General features: G+C 39.4%; 1 protein-coding gene across 3 annotated transcripts in view; it reads left to right on the forward strand.

Annotated features, from left to right (window-relative positions):
• Tp63 (tumor protein p63) overlaps positions 1-4,988 on the forward strand; it is a 211,717-nt gene extending 206,729 nt beyond the window's left edge. For 2 of the 3 annotated variants that reach the window (XM_021209608.2, XM_021209612.2), the window contains one exon: positions 1,903-4,980. In XM_021209608.2, the coding sequence (XP_021065267.1) occupies positions 1,903-2,199 (297 nt within the window). In that variant the 3' untranslated portion in view covers positions 2,200-4,980. Of the gene's footprint in view, positions 1-1,902 lie in introns of all 3 variants that reach the window. The other variant, XM_021209609.2, reaches the window with a different exon arrangement.
• The last annotated feature ends 14,762 nt before the right edge of the window (positions 4,989-19,750 follow it).

Below are 19,750 nucleotides of genomic sequence, written 5' to 3' on the forward strand. Positions count from 1 at the left end.
TATCTTGAACTTCTGCATACGTGGGAGCTACTTTCTCTGCCACTTGCAGCAATCTGATCCTTCTCCCCCCCTCTCCCTCCCCTCCCCCCTCTCTCTCCAGCTCTTTTGGCATTTACACCCTCAATTCTAGCTTCCAGATGGCACTTTGGACTGATGGGAGAAGCTTGTCTCTGCCTCTGCTGCTGCTTCTGAAGCTGGGACGCCTTCCCCTCCTTGAGCACTGATGCTAACATGTCCCTGCAGCAAGAGAGGGCCCCAGCTCCAGAGGGGTCAGTGTAGATGATTCTATACTATACTCATCTCTCACAGTCCCAACAAAGTCACCCCTGGTGCCTCCTTGATAGATCATATCATAGGCAAAGACTATAGAGAACACTTTAAGAGGTTCTGATAGGACCTAGATGACATCAACATCACCACGCTCCACCGATCAAAACAGAGTGGCCCTGTATTTGAGAAGCACCTGTAGTAGAGTTCTATGTGGCAGAACAGGAAGTGTGTGCCCCCTCCCTATGCCTTTATGTAATACTTATTACTTGTGGACTTATCCCACATGAGGAGTGTCAGGGTTCTCCTGGATGCATTCACATGCAGAAGTACTTTCCACAAACCTTTCTCTGTTGCCATTGCCTTGGGAATGGTGCGGAGCTCACAAGAGTAATCTCATCCTCATTTGGGTTCATTTCAGAGGTTCGGACGTATAGTATAGAGTGCAAGAAGCAAAAGGGCATGCTAACCTAATTGATTCATGGATTATCTTCTTTATGGTGTTTTTTTCTTCTACTACAGAAGTTAAAGTAGCAATGGTTGTCTGAAAACCCCTAGAATGGGGCAACATGACAGCATGCTGCAGGTTTCCCTGTCGGGAAACGTTAGAAAGCTGATCGGTTCTCTCGTCTTCCCCTCAGGGTCTTCCTGCTCATTTCTGGAAACAGATACCTCATGTGTCTTTGCAGCACTTAGTTATTTTAGTGTGCCTTTCTGATAGAGAAATGAGAATATGTTGGGGAGCTTCAGATTTAAAGCTGAGTTTATAATATGATGATAAACATTATGCTGTGTGTTTTGTAAACTATATAACACCACTATACCAGCCTATGAGCCCATAGTAATTAGAAAGTAAAGATGTAATTGTATTCAAAATGTATAAGTGGAAACTAAGACCAGATTGCCATCTGTAAGCTGCTTTCTGCTTGCCATGCTAATTCAATATATATACGTATATTTAAACATATACGTATATATTTAAAAAACTAATGCCAATAGATGCAAGACATGCACATGAACCTACTTAAGACTGACCTACTGGAAAGGCCTCTTGTCCCTCCTGTAGTGCAGAGATACAACTGCTGTGCATTTGATGTATTTTATTCACATACCACACACCGTGAGACCTTTGGCTCTACCCAACACTTTTAGGCTCAAAAAATATTCCCAAGTTCATCATGTATTCACCTTGTTACAAAACTGCAAGGCCTGTTAACCTAACCTTCAGTTTTGCTTCCCATAAAATAGATATAATAATATCCAGCACTGATTTCAGCAATCAATAGGATTATGAAAATAAACTAATCTGTTTGGTGCTTGGCATGCAGGAAACTCAATCCCCGTTAGAAATCTTTCCTTCTTCCCCCACTGTTGGTGATATCCCATTAATATCCTGTCCCAAAGATTTGAATCATTGAGACTCTTACAGTTTTCCTTGAGACTTTTGCCTTCTCATTTAACTGCCATCTGCACTATTTTATACGCGGTAAACTGAGGCCAGTGGAGAACAAGTATATTGTTAGAAGTGATAATAAATTCAGATCATTTAAGCCAATACACCAGAAAATAAAAACAGTATGCGATAGAAATCTGGGTGTCTGCCTTCTAATGCCTGCCTTCCTTCTCATTGCACAGGATTTGGCAAGTCTGAAGATCCCTGAGCAGTTCCGACATGCCATCTGGAAGGGCATCCTCGACCACAGGCAGCTACACGACTTCTCCTCACCTCCGCATCTCCTGAGGACCCCAAGTGGTGCCTCTACCGTCAGCGTGGGCTCCAGTGAGACCCGTGGTGAACGCGTGATCGATGCTGTACGCTTTACCCTACGCCAGACCATCTCTTTCCCACCTCGTGACGAGTGGAATGATTTCAACTTTGACATGGATTCTCGTCGCAACAAGCAGCAGCGCATCAAAGAGGAAGGAGAATGAGCGCCCTTTGCTGGGGCGTTCTTCCTGTCGTCTTCCACCTCCCAGCCCCTACAGGGCACGCCTGCTTGATCCTCAGAGCCTTCTCGCTAGCTCTTCTCCTTCTCAGTCTGGTTTCTAAAGGGACAGAGAATTAGGAGGCTCCCTGTTACCTAAAGTCTGACCTGTCACTTGATTCCGATTCTGGCTTTAAGCCTTCAATATTCTTGCTTGCAAGATGCATTGACATTGCTAGATAGAAGTTAGCAAAGAAGCAGTAGGTCTCTTTAAGCAGTGGAGATCTCTCATTGACTTTTATAAAGCATTTTCAGCCTTATAGTCTAAGACTATATATATAAATATATAAATATCCGATATATATTTTGGGTGGGGGTATTGAGTATTGTTTAAATGTAATTTAATGGAAATTGAGTTGCACTTATCCTTCTTTGGAATTTGCTTGTTTTGGATGGCTGATCTGTACTCCTTTCTCAGGGGTATCATGTATGGTGACAGATATGTAGAGTTGAATGGTCTATGTAAGTAACAATGATGTATAGGACCTCTCCTCATCCTTTGGATGGTTAGCATTTAGCACATCAAACCTGTGGATGCATCCAGTGTGTTTACCATTGCTTCCTATGAGGTAAAACTGTATATATGTACACAGTTTTCTCTGTCAGTATATTTTACGTTACTGGTGTCCATTCCAGTTAGGCTGGTTCACTCTGTGGCTATTACAAGCCACATTTTATGTTTGCTTTGTCACACACTATAAGACAGGGCATCGCCTCTTGCTTTTGTTTGAGAATGAGGAATGCAGTTGTGTTGTGTTTTGTTTTATTTTGTTTTGTTTTGTGGGAAATTCTAAAATGGTCCAAGTCAGCCATTCCAAATATCTGATGAAATGTAGCCCAATATAGCAGTAGCCCTTTGAAATTTAAGGCCCAACACCCTAGTATTTATTAGAAAAATAAACACTTGCTGTCATTAGAATAGTCTTAAAAATAAATTTCACTGCTAGATTGACTAAGTAAAATAGATATTTGTTGCTGTTGTGAGAATTTGGGCCAATTAGAATGAACGAAATTTGTCTAGTTTTCATGGGAAGTTGTAATGTCTATTAGAAAGATTCAGGAAAAATAAGAATGATTCAGAAATACTGAATCCCCATGAAAAGAAAAAAGAAAGTGATCGATCCCACCAAACTCTGAATTTAAGTTCCTTTTGAAGGGTGGAGTGATGCTTGGGAAATGGACCTTTTAAAGACTTTCCTATCTATAAGACACTGCATGCACAGGCAAGTTTCTCTCTCCCCAAGGGCTAAAATAAGAATAGTGGCTTGGAAAATACAAACTTTGTAGTGTAGTTTTCATATAGCATGAGCCAAACTACTGTTATTTTCCTCTTGATCATCAAAGCTTCATTGTTTTAGAAAGCAGAGGTGAAGACCCAGCTTTCCACCTGACACTTTCCAAGCTAGTGTAGACCAAGAACTGTCTACAAACCCAGGGCAAACCTTTTCACCAAAGCAGTTTAATCTACATCCAGAAAGACTTGTTTCACACTTTGGGAAAGCATACAACAGTTTCCCCCTAGATGTTTTGGAAACATTTTGAGACAGGTATTTTTTTTTTTCCAGTCTAAACCAAGTGTTGTTTGTATGGTAATGAGCTCTACAATCTTCCCACGCATTTTGTTAAATGACTTTCATTGCACATGAGCTCCCATTTTTATTTTAAAGTGCAAATGGTTAATAGGCCTGTGACATGTAATGTATGAGTTTTGCCAGAAAATCGTTATCTTGTGTATATGCGTGTGTGTGAAATTGCTCACTATGCTGTTTTGTTTGTTAGGCTTTTTCTTTGGGATAGTTGGGTTTTCCAGAACCACAGATGAAACTTTTTTTTTTGTTGCTATTTTTATATTTTTGCAGAAACACCATTTAGTGAGAATTCAATGTCAAATAAGACATGATACCTTAATTGTAAGAAGACAATGGGAAGGGAAAGTTGGTTTATTAATTTTTTAAAATTTTGTATGCAAAAGCAAATGAGTCCTTAATTTCAACATTTTGTTGTATTTAAACAATGATAAGCATCATTAACTTCTGTAACAAACTCACAGCTTTACAAATTCAATGGGTGGAGAAGAAAGCTGTGTCTTAGCCATGTTAGGAAGACAAATGGCTTCCTGTGTGTTATGAGTATTTGGGCTGTTTCAAGCACTGTTGGGGTGGCACAGGGGACTCTGTGGCATTTCAGCACTATTTAGGTGGCACTAGGGACTCTGAAATTCCTGTACTGTATCTGATGATTTTGGCATTAGCCATTAGCCATAGGTAGGCACAGTTTCTCTCCTCACACCAGTGTTTAGTGTGTGAGTAGCCAGAGCTGTGGGGAAGAACATGGAGAACAGACATCTGCTGGATGCCTCTCAGTGGAGAATGGGATTCCTTCGCTTGGTGGTGAAGCAGATAGGATAGAAAGCAGGATTCTCCTTGTTAATCCAGTTAGCTTTTGTTTTCTTGATATTCCCCCGAATACGTTGACTATGAGAGATATGTGGGTTTTTTTATTTTTATAATTGTACAAAAATTAAGCAAATATCAAATGTTTTATATACTTTATTAATGTTTTTTTCAAAAGGTTCTTTCTTATAGACATGATACTTTTTTACAGCTTCAGTTGCTTGTCTTTTGGTATTTTTGTGTTATGGGCTATGGTGAGCCAGAGGCAAATCTATAAGCCATTTTTGTTTGCCAGGACATGCAATAAAATTTAAAAATAAATGAAAATACACTGAGAAATTGTGTTCATATATGTGTGCCTGTGTGTTCGTCCTTCTGACCTCTGGCCTTATTTCTCTTACTATAGAAAGAGAAAAAATACTTCAATTGAGCTCAAAAAGAATTTGCTGTCCAACTGGATGCTAGATTACCATGTGTCTGAACTTCATTTTTGGATATTTATTTATTTTATCAAAAATAGATTTTTTTTTTTTAATATACAATTCTGATCATGGTTTCCTGTTCCTCATGTACTTCCCAATTTCCCCTATCCAAGTCCACAACTTCTTTTTGTTTTCTCTCTTTAGAAAACAGGCCAAAATATGCAGAGATAACTGACACACAGAAAAACCCATTAAAACCCCCCAAATAGAAACCACAACATGTAAGCAAAAGACCTGTAGGGTAAAAAAATAACAATAATAAAATAAAATCCCAGACAACGCACTACGAGACCAAAAAATCTACCAAGATGCCATTGAGTTTGTATGGAGTTGGCAGTCTTCTGCTAGGCAGGGGGTCTGTCTTTGAGTGTGGCTTGTATAAGCCAGTGAAATTTCATTGTAGAAAATAAAATTTTCCTTTACAAGAGATTGTCAATGGTAGATCATGACCACTGTCCCTTCTCAGTGCTAGGACCAGTATCTGTCTTGGACATGTGCAGTCCTTCGGCATGCTGTCACAATATCTCTGAGTTCATATGTACATCAGTTCTGTAAGGCACGCTTTACTTGGTGTCTTCCCGTTCCACTGGATTTTGAAATCTTTCTGCCTCCTGTTCCCTGAGCTCTGACGGAAGAGGTTTGTTGAAGACATCCCATTTATCACTGGTGTTCCGAGGTCTCCTCTCAGTCTCTGCACATTTTCCAGTTGTGAGCCTTTGTATTTTTTCCCTATCTACTGTGGGAGGAAGCGTCTCTGATGATGACTGAGCCAATGTGTGTGTTCTATTGTTAACTATATAACCATCCCATGATGGCTATAAATACCCTCCTCAACACTGAAGGAATAAAGTTCAGATCACCCAGGGTATGTGAGAGACACATTGCACAGAGCGGCCTCTGAGTGAAGGAGACCAGGCACTTTCTTTCCAATGGGTACAAAAATCAGTAAAAGAAATGATTTCTGACAAAATGGTCTAATGATTTTTGGTAAAAACTTTATCCTTTTGTAGATTGATGTAAGATGGTATGAAACCTAAAATATATCAAGAATTTTGCAAAATATTCAGTATATACATGAAGGACCTAGAATATACCAAAATCTGTCATGTCAATGAATGTCATTATGTTGTAAAAATGAAAACATATAGCCAAGAAAGGTGAATCTTACATTCTTTACTGAAAAGTGGTAGCAGTTTCTCTAAAACTAAGTGATTGGTTTGTTAACGCCTACGTAAGGAAGAGAAAACTCATTTGTGCAAATGACTCATACTCAATATACACCACACAGCATTGGACACCTGGTCTTGTTGTTGTTGAAAAGTTATAGGTGTGGACAATAGAACCAAATGTATTTTCTTTTCATAGTCAGATGATCTCTTAACCATTTTACAAACCAAAAGTATATATGGAAGGTATAATGATCTTGTTTCTTCATATCTTGAGAAATTTTCTTTCATGTTTTGGCATTATAGAAACTATCCTATCCTTATTAATTGGTTCTAACTCTCCTCCTCTCCCTCCAAAAGCCAAAACCATGTTTTTTTTTCTTTTATTTTGAGATTATGATTACATCATTTCTTCCTTCCCCCTTTTTCCCTCCAAACCCCACATACCCTTTCTTACTCTCTTTCAAACTCATGGCCTCTTGTTCATTAATTATCACTGACATTCTTTTATTTAAAATGATTGAGCTCATTCTAGACTGTTCCATTTAATATGTTAGCCACTGGCTATGTGTGGCCATGGAGCCATTAAGTGGGTGTCCTCAAAATGAGATTATGAATGCGCCATATACATAAACTTTCAGAGATTTAGAGTAAAATGAATGTAAAATCATTGTCCACTATTTAGTGTTGATCACATGCTGAAAAAAATGATATCTTAAGTTGAATTTCTTTAATTTTAAAAATTCCCTTTTTAGATGCTCTCACATTATTGTGACCTCTTATATTAACCAGCCTACAAAATGATCCAGTAAGATCACAGGAAGACAATGACATAAATACACATTTACAAACGTTCATAGTTTTATGCAGTGTTACCCATAAATGGCCAAGAAGGTTTGGAGGAATACAAAGTATAAAATTTCTGAAGTCCGAAGAATACTTTCTTTCTACAATGGTACAAAGATTAAAAGAGTCAAAAGAAGATATTTCAAGCTTGTTAAACTAGAAGACAAAAATAAACACAATGGCGAAATTAACCATAAAAATTAATCCATAGTTTAAGTCTTTATCTATGATGTCCGAAAGTTAGCTTCTTGTGCACCATGTTCAGTACATAAACAATCCAGGCCTGTGGATAAAAATGATGACTTCATTTAGGGAGGTATTTGACAGGAAGAATTTAACCAGGTAATATTTTTGCAACCAAAACCTGGTATTCTAATGAGGATGCATGGTAGTATTCTCCTATCTCTAGTGATTCCTGGGGACCAAAAATTATGACATACTTTACAATTGCCCAGAACTAACAAAAGGATATGACAAGGGACACTGGAGACAAGCAGTTAACATTGAAATGAAAGGTCTAATTGGCATTTGCAAATCTAAAGCAAAGAACATGGACACCCTCTCTTCCAAATAATAAGATTCTAAATAAGTTTACAATTTTAGATTTTCATGATGCAAATATTTGGATAGATATCTATATATGTTTTTACAATAAACAAAAGGTTTTTTTTTCTTTTTGGATGGTAGGGAGATTATATGAAAACAATTGTTTTAGGGAAGCTTTGAAGTCCTGCAGGGTAACTCATATTCTTTGAATGTAGGATCCACAAGAATTGTGGGTTAATTATTCCGACATGACAGATTAAGAAAAAGCCTAAAAATAGACACATATGGTATTTTAGTTTACTTCACTTGTTTTGAATTATTTTAATTTTCAAAATGGGTGTGATTTTTAGTTTTATGTTTATTATATTCCTCTGGGGGGGAGAGGTCAAAATAAAGGTTTTTCTGTTACTGGCTCAAAGATATGCTGATTTGTGAGAAAGGCTTTGCCTTTGCATATTTAGAAAAGGTGATTACTGTCTCTATATCTCTCAGAGTAATATGGATCAGATATGATGAAGGGAGACTCCCTGAAGAACTAGATTCCAGAGAATCAAAAAAAAGTTATCTTCATGATACTAAAATTTTGTTTCAAGATTTCTGTATTACAGAATATACAGCCTTGGTGAGTCTCATTGTCAGTCACGCTGAACTGACCTGCTTTGAACTCCTGATCTTTTGGACTTTCAGTCAAGACAGAGACATCAGAGACTAAAACAATCATTGGTATGGTCTTCTTATGGCCAGCCAACTTCCCCATTTTCCCTACCCTCAAAGATATCTCAGTGCCCATACTCAGCTTGAAGAAGTTATGAAGAGTCGTCATCCCAGGTCCTGGGACTTTGGGGTTGGAGGTGGTTATTCTAAGGTTGGCTTTCTGGGGAATTTAGAAATGGTCATAATTGGAACAGGGAGGAAATAACTAGAATTGATTGTGTAGCCATAATCTCATTTGGTAGAATTCTTTATAATAGTTCCTAAACATAAGTTATGATTTCTTATTTTGGTACAAAATTTATTTTGATACAAAATCAAGGAGTTCATTGGTATAAATTTCTTTTATTAATACAAAAAAATTTTAAAGTACAAGGTTTAGACTTAGTCATTCTATAATTGTTATTATAAACTGATCTGAGATGTTTAAGCCTATGAGTTAAGGGCCAAATGGAAAATTCATGTCTCTGAGATTATGGTTAGGGTTTTTTCAGATAATTTAATTAAAAATAGCTGAGAGTAGTTAACTGACAATAATCCAGATTATTTTACATAAATAGTTGGTTTTCAAAAACATAAGAAATGCACAGAATGTGAAATTTAATGTTATTTATTCTTTTGTTGTTGAAACATATCTGCTCCTAGCAGCTCTCCTTTTGTAGATCCAAAGAAGAAATTGACCATCTCTACATCCAGTTGAGGTAGTACATTGTGGCTGGGTAGCAAGTGAGCAGAAATTGCCTATTCATCTACAGACAAAATACTGTCCAGAAAAAGGACACACTCCATGAAATAGTCGGCTGATAATCTCTGCCAAGTTAGAGCAATCTTAAAAATTTTTACATTAAAGTTCTGTCAGACGATCCTGGGCCAGTAGGCTGAAGCCTGACGCGCCAACTTCCTGACTTACAGGAGCTGCATGGGTAGGCAGCTGTCTCTACAACTTGTCTCAGTTCTGGAAGCTGAGTTAGGCTTCCTATATTTTCAGATAATGTTGATCATTCTCAGATTTCTGATGGGGTTGAAAGACAACTTATAGTCTCATAGCCAACCCAGGCTATTTAACATTGAGAAAATACATTTGAGAAGATAGTTTTCAGATCGTATACAAGCTAAGCCAGGGCATAACATATAGATTTCAAAGTCGTTTAAGTTAGGATAGATGACAGAGTATTCTATTTAATTGTCAAAGGTAAATAGACTGGATGTTAGGTGTATCTTCTACTTTATAATTCACAGAATGGTAATAGTTGTGCTCAATTTACATCTGAGATAAAAGAGTCCTTTAACTGGAAAGAAAGGGGGGAGTATGGATTGATGTCTACATGCAGGTGAGGGCAGGCACAAGATAATGTGAGAGCCTGTGATTGGTCAGTGGAAAAGGAAGGCTGGTGGAGATTTTTAGAGATGAGAGAGAGAGAGAGAGAGAGAGAGAGAGAGAGAGAGAGAGAGAGAGAGAGAGAGAGAACAGAGAGGGGAGGAAGGAAGATGATCCAGATTCTTCTTGGCTTTAATTAGCCACAGGTAGCTGTGAATATCTTACAAGGGATGGATAATTACAGGACAATTTGTATTATCTAGGTGGGCAATTTATATCAATATCAATTGGCTCTGAGTTCATTGTGTGGGCATTTTGTGGGGTGACTTATAAATTACAAGCCTCTAGAGTTTTGATTTTACTGGGTTACTGGGATTTGGGATGGCTGACCACAGGAGGTGGATGGCTGGAACTGTGAACAAAATCTACAAGAGAACCATGAGATGGGTGGTCACTGCTTAGGCTAGCCATGAAGGCAGCGGGGTGGATGGGGTGGGAGTGGGGTTGTCGCTAGGGCCTGAGAGTAGCTGGCAATAGCACAGGATAGTGAAATCTCTTTTGTAATATTTCCCGCAACACAAATATAAGGCATCTGATCATAAGTATTACCAATCACAGTCAGATGAGTGAGAAAGCTCCTATTCATAAGGCATGTTGCATGCCAGCTCACAGGCAATTCATTTCATTAAGATCAAGAAAATGAGACATTAAGTTTTCTAGCTTGTCTTCTACTTCTCTTTAGCATTTCTATTCTGTTTGTAAAATTACTAAGATGTGTAAGAGCTAGAGGACCAGGAAATGTGCTGAGACTGGGTCTCCTAGAAAGGATAGGGGTGGTGTCAGCTGTAGTACCTCAGCAATATGGCCGTGCACACGACACTTGAACACATGCAGCACCAGAAGACATGCTAACCGGGGAGGGGAAAATCTTAGATGAAGCACTATAGGCAACTCAAGAATGCTGAGAGCAAGAAAATTAGTCTTCCCTAGAGATGAATCCTTTAACTGGTTATCCGATACCAGTTGGTCAGCCCTGAAGTCATATAGATTTAAGCAACATTAAATGGGTTCAGCTGCTTGAACATAGCTGTTTATGCTCTTGTGTATGTATCTGTTTATGTGTCTGTGTATAAAATATATCATAAATGTAACAGTGACACAAAAAGCCATGATGAATTTGAGAAAGAGCAAGAGGAGAGGGTCTGAAGAGAGCAATAAGGAGGAAATGGTATCATTATATCTTATCATTTTAAGACATCACTAAAATACGAAAAATAGAGATTGTTAAAGCAAGAATATAATCAATCATAAGAGCTCTTAACATCACTTACTTAAAATGAACCATAAGTTAAGGAGCCTAATTTTGAATACATCTGTTAGAACTATCTAAAATTTTCATAGGATATAGGTGATACAATCTATAATTTGGCTTTATGTGATGTGCTTGTATTAGTTAACACAACAATCCTTGATGGTATGTAGGCATTCTTGTTAGGAAGGTAAGTTTATGCAATAAAAGACCACATTAACAACAGTGGTACATGCTGGACCAGGAGAATGCAGCCAGACTCTTGATTTGAACATCCAGAAACTAACGTATGTGGTGCTCAGTCTCCCTTCAAATGTCCTTTTCATCCACATCTATTATTGTGACCAACCAGACAAATCAGAGTCCCACAGAGTAATCTTTACTCAGTATGTATTTTAAGCATTGGGAACTCATTCCTTCTTAAGAGAAACTTGCCACAGAAAGTGCACATCACATGGGTATAGTTCAGAAGTGTGCAGTTCATCAGTTTAGAGCAGTGTTTTAAAAGTCATGTTGGGTGTGTCTTTGAAATTTATGAGATTTGTAACTCCCCATACTAAGTCCAAGTCTGTGTTTGTGCCAAGTGGGTGGCAAGTACTGGCAGGTGAACTTCCCTTTCATGTTTTTTTATCAGAATTCTCGACCTACGACCTCAGAAGACCAGCATTCTCTAATCCAAATAAAAGTAAGATATAGAGAGAAAGGCAACAGGAAGTACTTTCAAGTAGAGAGAACGGAGATCAGAAATAACAGGAAATGAAGAATGCAATATGCACACGGCTCACCTGCGATTTGCTCTATGACATTGGAACACAACTGCTTTATCTCTTGGATAAACGGGGATGATTTAAGGCAAGGGGTGATTTCTAACCACTGGGTGCTCCGTTCTATTGGTTAATCATTGTACTCTTTTGCGTTTAAGTTCCTACGAGCTGATCTACCAGCCTTCCCACTTATCATTGCCTTCATAATACTACTCTAGCTCATTAATAATTAAAACCCACAGAAAGCATGTGAAAACACTTCTAATACTTAGAATGCTGAATGTAGATGTTTTAAAAGAATGAGAAAAAAAAACCCCACAGAAGACCTATTGCCAGATCCTTGGCTGCGAAGTGAATAGAGAATTCTGTCATGTCATTTCATGAGGCTTCCTGCAAAAGACACTTTGGAAATGAATAGGAACTTTGAGCTCAGAATTGTGGAAATTACAGTGTCATCTAGCACCAACACACGCGGTGTATTAATACAAAGGCTGACACTTTGTAAATATCCATAAGAGAGATCAGAAAAAAAGATTGCTTGTGTACAATTTATTCTCCACTACCTTTGTGAGGGGCAACACTATGTCCCTTACTTTTTCTTTTTCTCCAGACCCTTAAAGAATTGTGAGCCCAATTTACTTACTTCTAAACAGCACAGAGTGAGTAAAAGTCTGTTCAAATTTGCTGTGCATCATTCCTTTTTCCTGATTCCCTTCTTTCTACCTGCAAAAGACACTCATGATATATTTCATTCTCCCCTCAAACCTCTAGTTCCCAGCTTAGCTGGTAGCGCTCTTTGGTGGATTTGATGGACAGAGCAAAGCCAATATTTGCATATCACTATGTCTCAAACCTGACCTTGGAGATAGCTGCATACCACCTGCTCCTTATAAATGCCCACCCTCAGGTCCATGACACCTTCAAGAGTCACATATATAGTCACAAAAAGCTATCCGTAAGCCTGACCTCACCAAAGCTCACCAAATGGTACCAGGCTGTTCAGTAGCTGTCTAGTGTTCGGTCGGCATTGAGCAATCAGTGGGAGTTCTGTCTGCTCAGAGAGTGCCTAGCTTCTTCCCTTGGATAATATCCTATTCATAAGAGAGCAGCTTGGCTGCCTTTCTCTCTGTCTTTCATCTCCTTTGCCTCATTACTTCTTGTCCTGCAGTACAATACCACAGTCTTTGCTCATCATCACAGCCTCTATAACACTTTGACCTCCCTTGGTGAGGGTGGCAGGAGAGTGAATGCCTGGTCTCTCCCATGATTGTAATGCATTCTTTCCCTCCCTGGGGAAAAGGTCTCCTCTGTCTCTTGGCTGAAAGATGATTTTCTTCCAGACTGCCCTCCAATTATTTCCAGTGTGCTTGCATAATACCAATCTCTCTCCTTATGTTGAGTGGAATGGGTGTCTTCATGGTGAGGAAATCGGGGATGATGCATACTGGTAAGTGTGAGAAAATGATGCATAGATTGATCTAAGCCAAAGTTTTGTGCATACATGGTGTCATGTGGTCTTGGTTCTCTTTGAATTTCCTGTCAAAAACATGACTCAGCTTCTTCTGATACTGTGCAAAGCAGTTCATAGCAAATCAGCTGACTCGTATCTTCAATTCCGTTTTAGTGCACTCTCTCCTGACCTGTCCTTACCTTAAGCCTCTCTTCTAGGCCACAGCTCTTCCCTTGTTACCCTTTCTTCGTGGGACTTGTCAAAGAAGACTTTGGAGTACAAGTGATTGCCCACTGCTGGCTCATTTCCAGCTTCATGCTGGTTTTAGCCATAGACACTTGTGTCCAGGAAGCACCCTAGAACTCACATTACAGATCTACTCATGGATTTCACTGTCTTACTTATTACATGCATCACCTCCTGATGACTCGGCCAGTTGGTTCAATTTTCTTTCTTCTGTTTCTAAATGCAAAACAGAATGTTTGTTCATAGTACTTGGATAAATAATGGGCAACATTCTAGACGGCACCTGTAGAAAACAAACACCTATGTGAGTGAGTGAGTGAGTGAGTGAGTGAGTGAGTGAGTGAGTGAGTGAGTGAGGTGAGTGAGTGAGGTGAGTGAGTGAGGTGAGTGAGTGAGGTGAGTGAGTGAGTGAGGTGAGTGAGTGAGGGAGTGAGTGAGTGATTGAGCGAGTGCATGAGTGAGTGCCTTTGCCTGTCTGTTAAGAATTCCTTTTGGAAAACTTTGCTACTCCTTGGCTGAAGAAAAGTAGCATTCCTAATTTAAGCATGGAGCCCTTAGAACAGGGGTTCTCAACCTGTAGGTCATGACCCCTTTGGCAAACCTCTATCTTCAAAACTATTTAGATTATGATTCTAACAGTAGCAAAATTGCTGTAATGAAGTAGCAACATAAATAATTTTATGGTTAGGAATCACCATACCATAACTGGCCACAGAGTTAGGAAGGCCGAGAAGCACTGCCAAAGAGGGATGAGGACAAGGGACTTCCTGTGGCAACATCCCTTTGCACTAGTATGTCAGGAACCAGAAGAGGCAACATCAACAAAGAGAAAAACAAATGAAAAGTTGCTTCTGTATCAACTTTAACAGAAATCTCTATGCATATCACTAGGAAAAACAGGTAAAAACAAAAAGTGGATCTCGTGCTGGCTAGTTTTATGTCATCTGAGAGGACAGGCCTTGTCACAGTCTTTTCCCTGTCCAATTACTTTAGGGCAGCAGGAGGCCTGTGATTGGACAAGGAAAAGGGAGGCGGAGCTAAGAGTTGCAGAGACAGCATCAGAGAAAGAACAGAAGGTCAAGATGGGAGGCAGACATGAATTGGCATGGCTTTAACCAGCCACAGGTAGTGATGATATCATAAGGTTAGAATAACTGGTATAAAGCTATTTTATCATTATCGATTGGTTTTGAATTTCTTGTATGGCATCTTGTAAATTGAGAATTTATTAAAACTTAAATCTGGTTGGTTAATTATATGCTTTAAGAGATTTGGTTCTACTGGGTAAATGGGTGTTGTGATGGCTGACCGTGGGGTGGACAGTCATTGTATGGGGCTGGCAGCAGCGATCTGCTAAGGGACTTAGGAGCTCCAGCCCAGAGAGACCTCCGAGTTGAGATCACCCGGATGGAGTCTTGTGGTCCCCCAGTTGTCAGTTGCACAGAAAGCCACAGCCTTCATTTTTTTTTTTTTTTTTTATATTTCCCACAAAATGCCTCAACTGAGAAAACAGTGCATAAGACTGGGCTGAAGACAAGCCTGCGGGGCAGTTTCTTATTTAGTGATTGAAGGTTTAGCCTATAGTAGATGGTACCATCATCATGGTACCATCCACCACTCAATGATATACACAGAGTGTATGAATAAATGTTTCATTTATGTACAGTTCATATATTCTGACTCACAGTGTTTACAAGAAATTCCATATAAATTGCCTTCCATAATGCCATGAGACAGAAAGGGCAGACAGAAGATACAAAGGGACAGGGAAATGGAGCCTTTGAGAAATAACGTGAATGTCTAAGTCACAGAGCTGGTAGAATCGGGGTTACACCAAACCTTTCTGATTGAGTCCCTGGCTCCTGAGTCATTTGATGACTTTTCAGTGGGCCATACCTTTGGACTAAGCACACATACACCTAGGAAACTGAAAGCCTGTGGTCTTGCTTTAGGCAAAGAGATTGTATATTTTTAAAACCATGTCAGTTATAGATTACGTCCAATAATCCCAAATGCCTCAGGCTCCAGGCAAACATAAGACCCTCAAGGAACTTCCGTTGCCAGCAAGACGGGATTTACCAGTGACTGCAGACTAGCAACCTTACTACTGAAAAACCCCTGCTATAATTCATTCTTCTCAGAGAATGGCTTTTGTGGTGTTCTCTAGTGGATGCCAACAACCATTTGTAGAATGAACAAAAAGTCCTTGAGTTTTCATTTTCATTTTGTATCTGTCCCGTCACTTACTTCAGTAGAATGCCTGGACCCAAAGCCGCTCATCTCAATCACTTCCTCATGTTTCATCCCTTAAGTGCTCAACCATTTCCTCCATGCTGAAGCTCATTGATCCACCACAGAGGACTCCCCAGCACCTCATCAGATCCTGTTTCAAGAATAGATCAGGTTTGTATGCTCTCTGCTACTCCATTTGATCTGTATTTGAGTGCTAAGACACATTTTAATTGTTTTGAGGCAGAATATAAACATACACATCCCATCTTCCAAAGAAGATGAAATAGGGTGGGCATTTATAAGGAGCAGGTGGTATGCAGCTATCTCCAAGGTCAGGTTTGAGACATAGTGATATGCAAATATTGGCTTTGTTCTGTCCAGCAAATCCACCAAAGAGCGCTACCAGCTAAGCTGGGAACCGGGTCCCCCGGTTGCCAGTTGCATAGAAAGCCACAGCCTTTTTTTTTTTTTTTTTTTTTTTTAATATTTCCCACAAAATGCCTCAACTGAGAAAACAGTGCATAAGACTGGGCTGAAGACAAGCCTGCGGGGCAGTTTCTTATTTAGTGATTGAAGGTTTAGCCTATAGTAGATAGTGCTGTATTAGTGGGTAATTTTTTTTTTTTAAATTAAGACTAGAGATTCCACCTGGTGTTTCCTCTGTTTCTTCTTGTTTCCTGGACCATCAATAAGATACACCATCACTTCTCAACTGGCCATGACTTTGCCAGAGACATGTTTCATAGAGAAGGACAGAGGGGAGGTTCACTGTCTGTAAGCATAACTGAGGCTTTGTGGAGGCTTCTTTCTAATATATTTTATACATTTAAAGATATAGAAAATTGGGCTGGAGAGATGGCCAAGTGGCTAAGGACATTTGTTGCTCTTGTAGAGGACCAAGGTTCAATTTCCAGTACCCATGTGGAGACTCACAGCTATCTGTAACTCCAGTCCTGAGCGATGCAAATATTTTCTTCTGACCTCTGAAGGCACCAAGCACATAGGTGATGCACAGTCACTCATGTAGACAAAATATGAACATACAGCAAAATCAATAAATTAAAAAAAATACGGAGAGCCGAAAAACAATGTTACTTGTATACATATATAATCAACAGATATTATGATTGTTAATATTTAGTAGTATGTATGTAAGACCTGGGTTTGTCTGTTTGGTTCACATTGCCTCCAGTCTGGGATACACTTGAAGATACATATATACAACCAGTATCAATGGAACACCTTCCAGTGTAGCACTGTACTGTGAATGACTTGGAGAAACACATTTTGGAAAGGAGATCAGGAGAATGTCAGAGGAGAGCAGCCCGTGGACTCTTTTATATAGAGACCACAAGAACAATCTCCCAATGGTATGCCAATATAGGAGGCCTTCCCTTGCTTCCCAACATCCATGCTGAAGAAGCCCATACCAATCTGTGTTCCCAGATCCTATGAGTGGTGACATTATAGAATATCGACAACAGTGAACTCACGTGGACCTTGTCACTCTACTCTTAGCAGTGCTTTTCAACAACATATCATGAGTTGACCATCTAAGATCACGAAGCCAGTCAACAATTGATTTGAGTTACTACCTAAGTTTCTTTTTTCATACTCCTCCCAATATTCTATCACCGTATGGTAGCTTAACATTCTGAAGCTTTCCCCTGACTTTCTGAACAAGGAATGCTCCAGTTCAGCTTCAACCACTAGCATATTAGCAAGATCTTACAGATGAATTACGCCTTATGTTATTTAGTGAGCCTGCATCTGTATTCATTGCTCCTGTTTTACAAAGGCATAAAGGCCAATCTGCCTTCTCCTAGTGGGCTGTCTAGATGAATGAAAATAAGTCTCATTATGGTTACCTCGGGTGGTTATTGTGTGCCACTTTACCCATATTCTGCTGTTTCTAAGACACTTTAGAGACAGAGATAATAAAAGGGAAGTGGATTTCTGTGGGCCTAGATGGAGAGCCTGTCTCATCAAAGCTAGGGGGTGCTTTATTCTTCAAAGACGTTAAGTATTCATATTGTTCCAGTTTAGCTAAAGCCTGCTTTGAAAAGAGACCTGGGGTGCATTTTCCACTCAGTTAATCCCACTCATAGCTTATTCAATTAAGTCAAGCTTTAGGGTCCAAGAAATAGACAAGTACACTAAACCTCTGTGACTCAGCTCCTCCTTCCTCCGTGCACAGCCAGGAATGTGAGGAGGAAATGAGTTGGATCAAATCTATGCTCCAGATCCATGAAGCAAGGAACCTGGCCCTAAACACACCCAAGATGCTTTTCCAACGAAATACCTGTGCATTACAGTAAGTCTACTCTAGCACTTGGTCCCAGTGAGTAAGAATCTCACATTTATGAGTCTGGAAAGAAGATGAATAAGAGAAAGGCATGCACCCATGCAAAGGGGGTTAGGGTGGAGCCAGCATATTGGCATTAACAGGAACTGGCTGATTCATTACCACAGATTAGTACCCCTGCTATCATTTAGGAAATACAAATACATAACATAGAACTGATGTCTTCATACCGTTCCAATGGAAAATAGTCTGAGAGAGCTATGACAGGACAAGAGGGGAGAGAAAGCCACCTAATCAAGTGGCACAGTGTGAGGTGAAGCCCTGACACAGTACCTTTACCCTGAACTTGAAACTGAACTCTGTTGTGGCAAGTTCGAAGATAGGGACTCAAGCAGAAGTTAAAGATCTTGGAATTTCCCTTATTAATCATCAATAAAAGACTCTTTCTGAGGTAGGTAATTTTCCAGCCTCTTCCAACTTTTGGCGTTCAAATAAAACTGAAGACAGCCGTGGTTGCTGACTATTGAGAATGGAGCCTGTTAATGTGAAGCTCTGTATTCAGGGACAAGCCTTCTGAAATGTGTCCAGACACTACTCCAACAGTATCACATTGCTTATATTGCACAAAATGTCTTTTACTTTTCAGGCCTCTGTTTGCTAATTGACTGGTGCTACAGCAAGGTAGTTTTGTTTTTCTCTTCTTCTTTATAGTACTGGAGATTGGAACAAGGATTTGGGGATGTTAGACAACCACTCTCCACTGAACTCCCAGACCAGCCATGTTTATTTCCATTTTGATCCTTTACAGGCTTCAACTGGTTGTCTAAGCTGTTCTGAGCTCAGTATTTAACCCTCTCAGGCCCCAACTAATACTTTCCCATTCACACCACTTACATTGTATGGCAGGTCACATAACTTAGCATTCCCAGGTTAAATTTTCACTCATATCATTACTAGTGGAGTGATTTTACTTAAGTTATTGGACCTCTCAGAAATAAAGTAACAAGATCTCAATAAATACTCCCCATTCTTAACACAGCCACAAATAATATTGCTCACGAATCAGTAGGGTCAACACAGTGAAAATGGCCATCTTACCAAAAGCAATCTACAGATTCAATGCAATTCCCAATCAAAATTCCAACACAAGTGTTTATAGACCTCGGAAGAGAAATTCCCAACTTCATATGGAAAAATACAAAGCCCAGAATATCCAAAATTTCTAAACAATAAAAGAACTTTTGGAAGATAAAAACATTCCCGACCTTAAGCTATACTACAGAACTATAGTGGTAAAAACCATGTGGTATTGGTACAGAGACAGACAGGTTAATCAATGGAATATAATCAATAAAATAAACACACACACCTGTGGACACTTGCTTTTTGACAAAGAAGCCAAAACCATACAAAGGAACAAAGAAAGCATCTTTTTTTAAAAACTTATTTTATTAGATATTTTCTTCATTTACATTTCAAATGCTATCCCGAATGTCCCCTATACCCTCCTCCCACCCTGCTCCCCTGCACACCCACTCCCACTTCTTGGCCCTGGTGTTCCCCTGTATGGGGCATATAAAGTTTGCAAGACCAAGGGGCATTTCTTTCCAACGATGGCTGACTAGGCCAGCTTCTGCTATATATGCAGCTAGAGACACNTGTTTTCCTGTAATTCTTTAAGGGATTTTTGTGTTTCTTCTACCTGTTTAGTAGTGTTTGCCTGTAGTTCT

Source organism: Mus pahari, chromosome 12 (genome assembly GCF_900095145.1).
Source record: "Mus pahari chromosome 12, PAHARI_EIJ_v1.1, whole genome shotgun sequence".
NCBI lineage: Eukaryota > Metazoa > Chordata > Mammalia > Rodentia > Muridae > Mus > Mus pahari.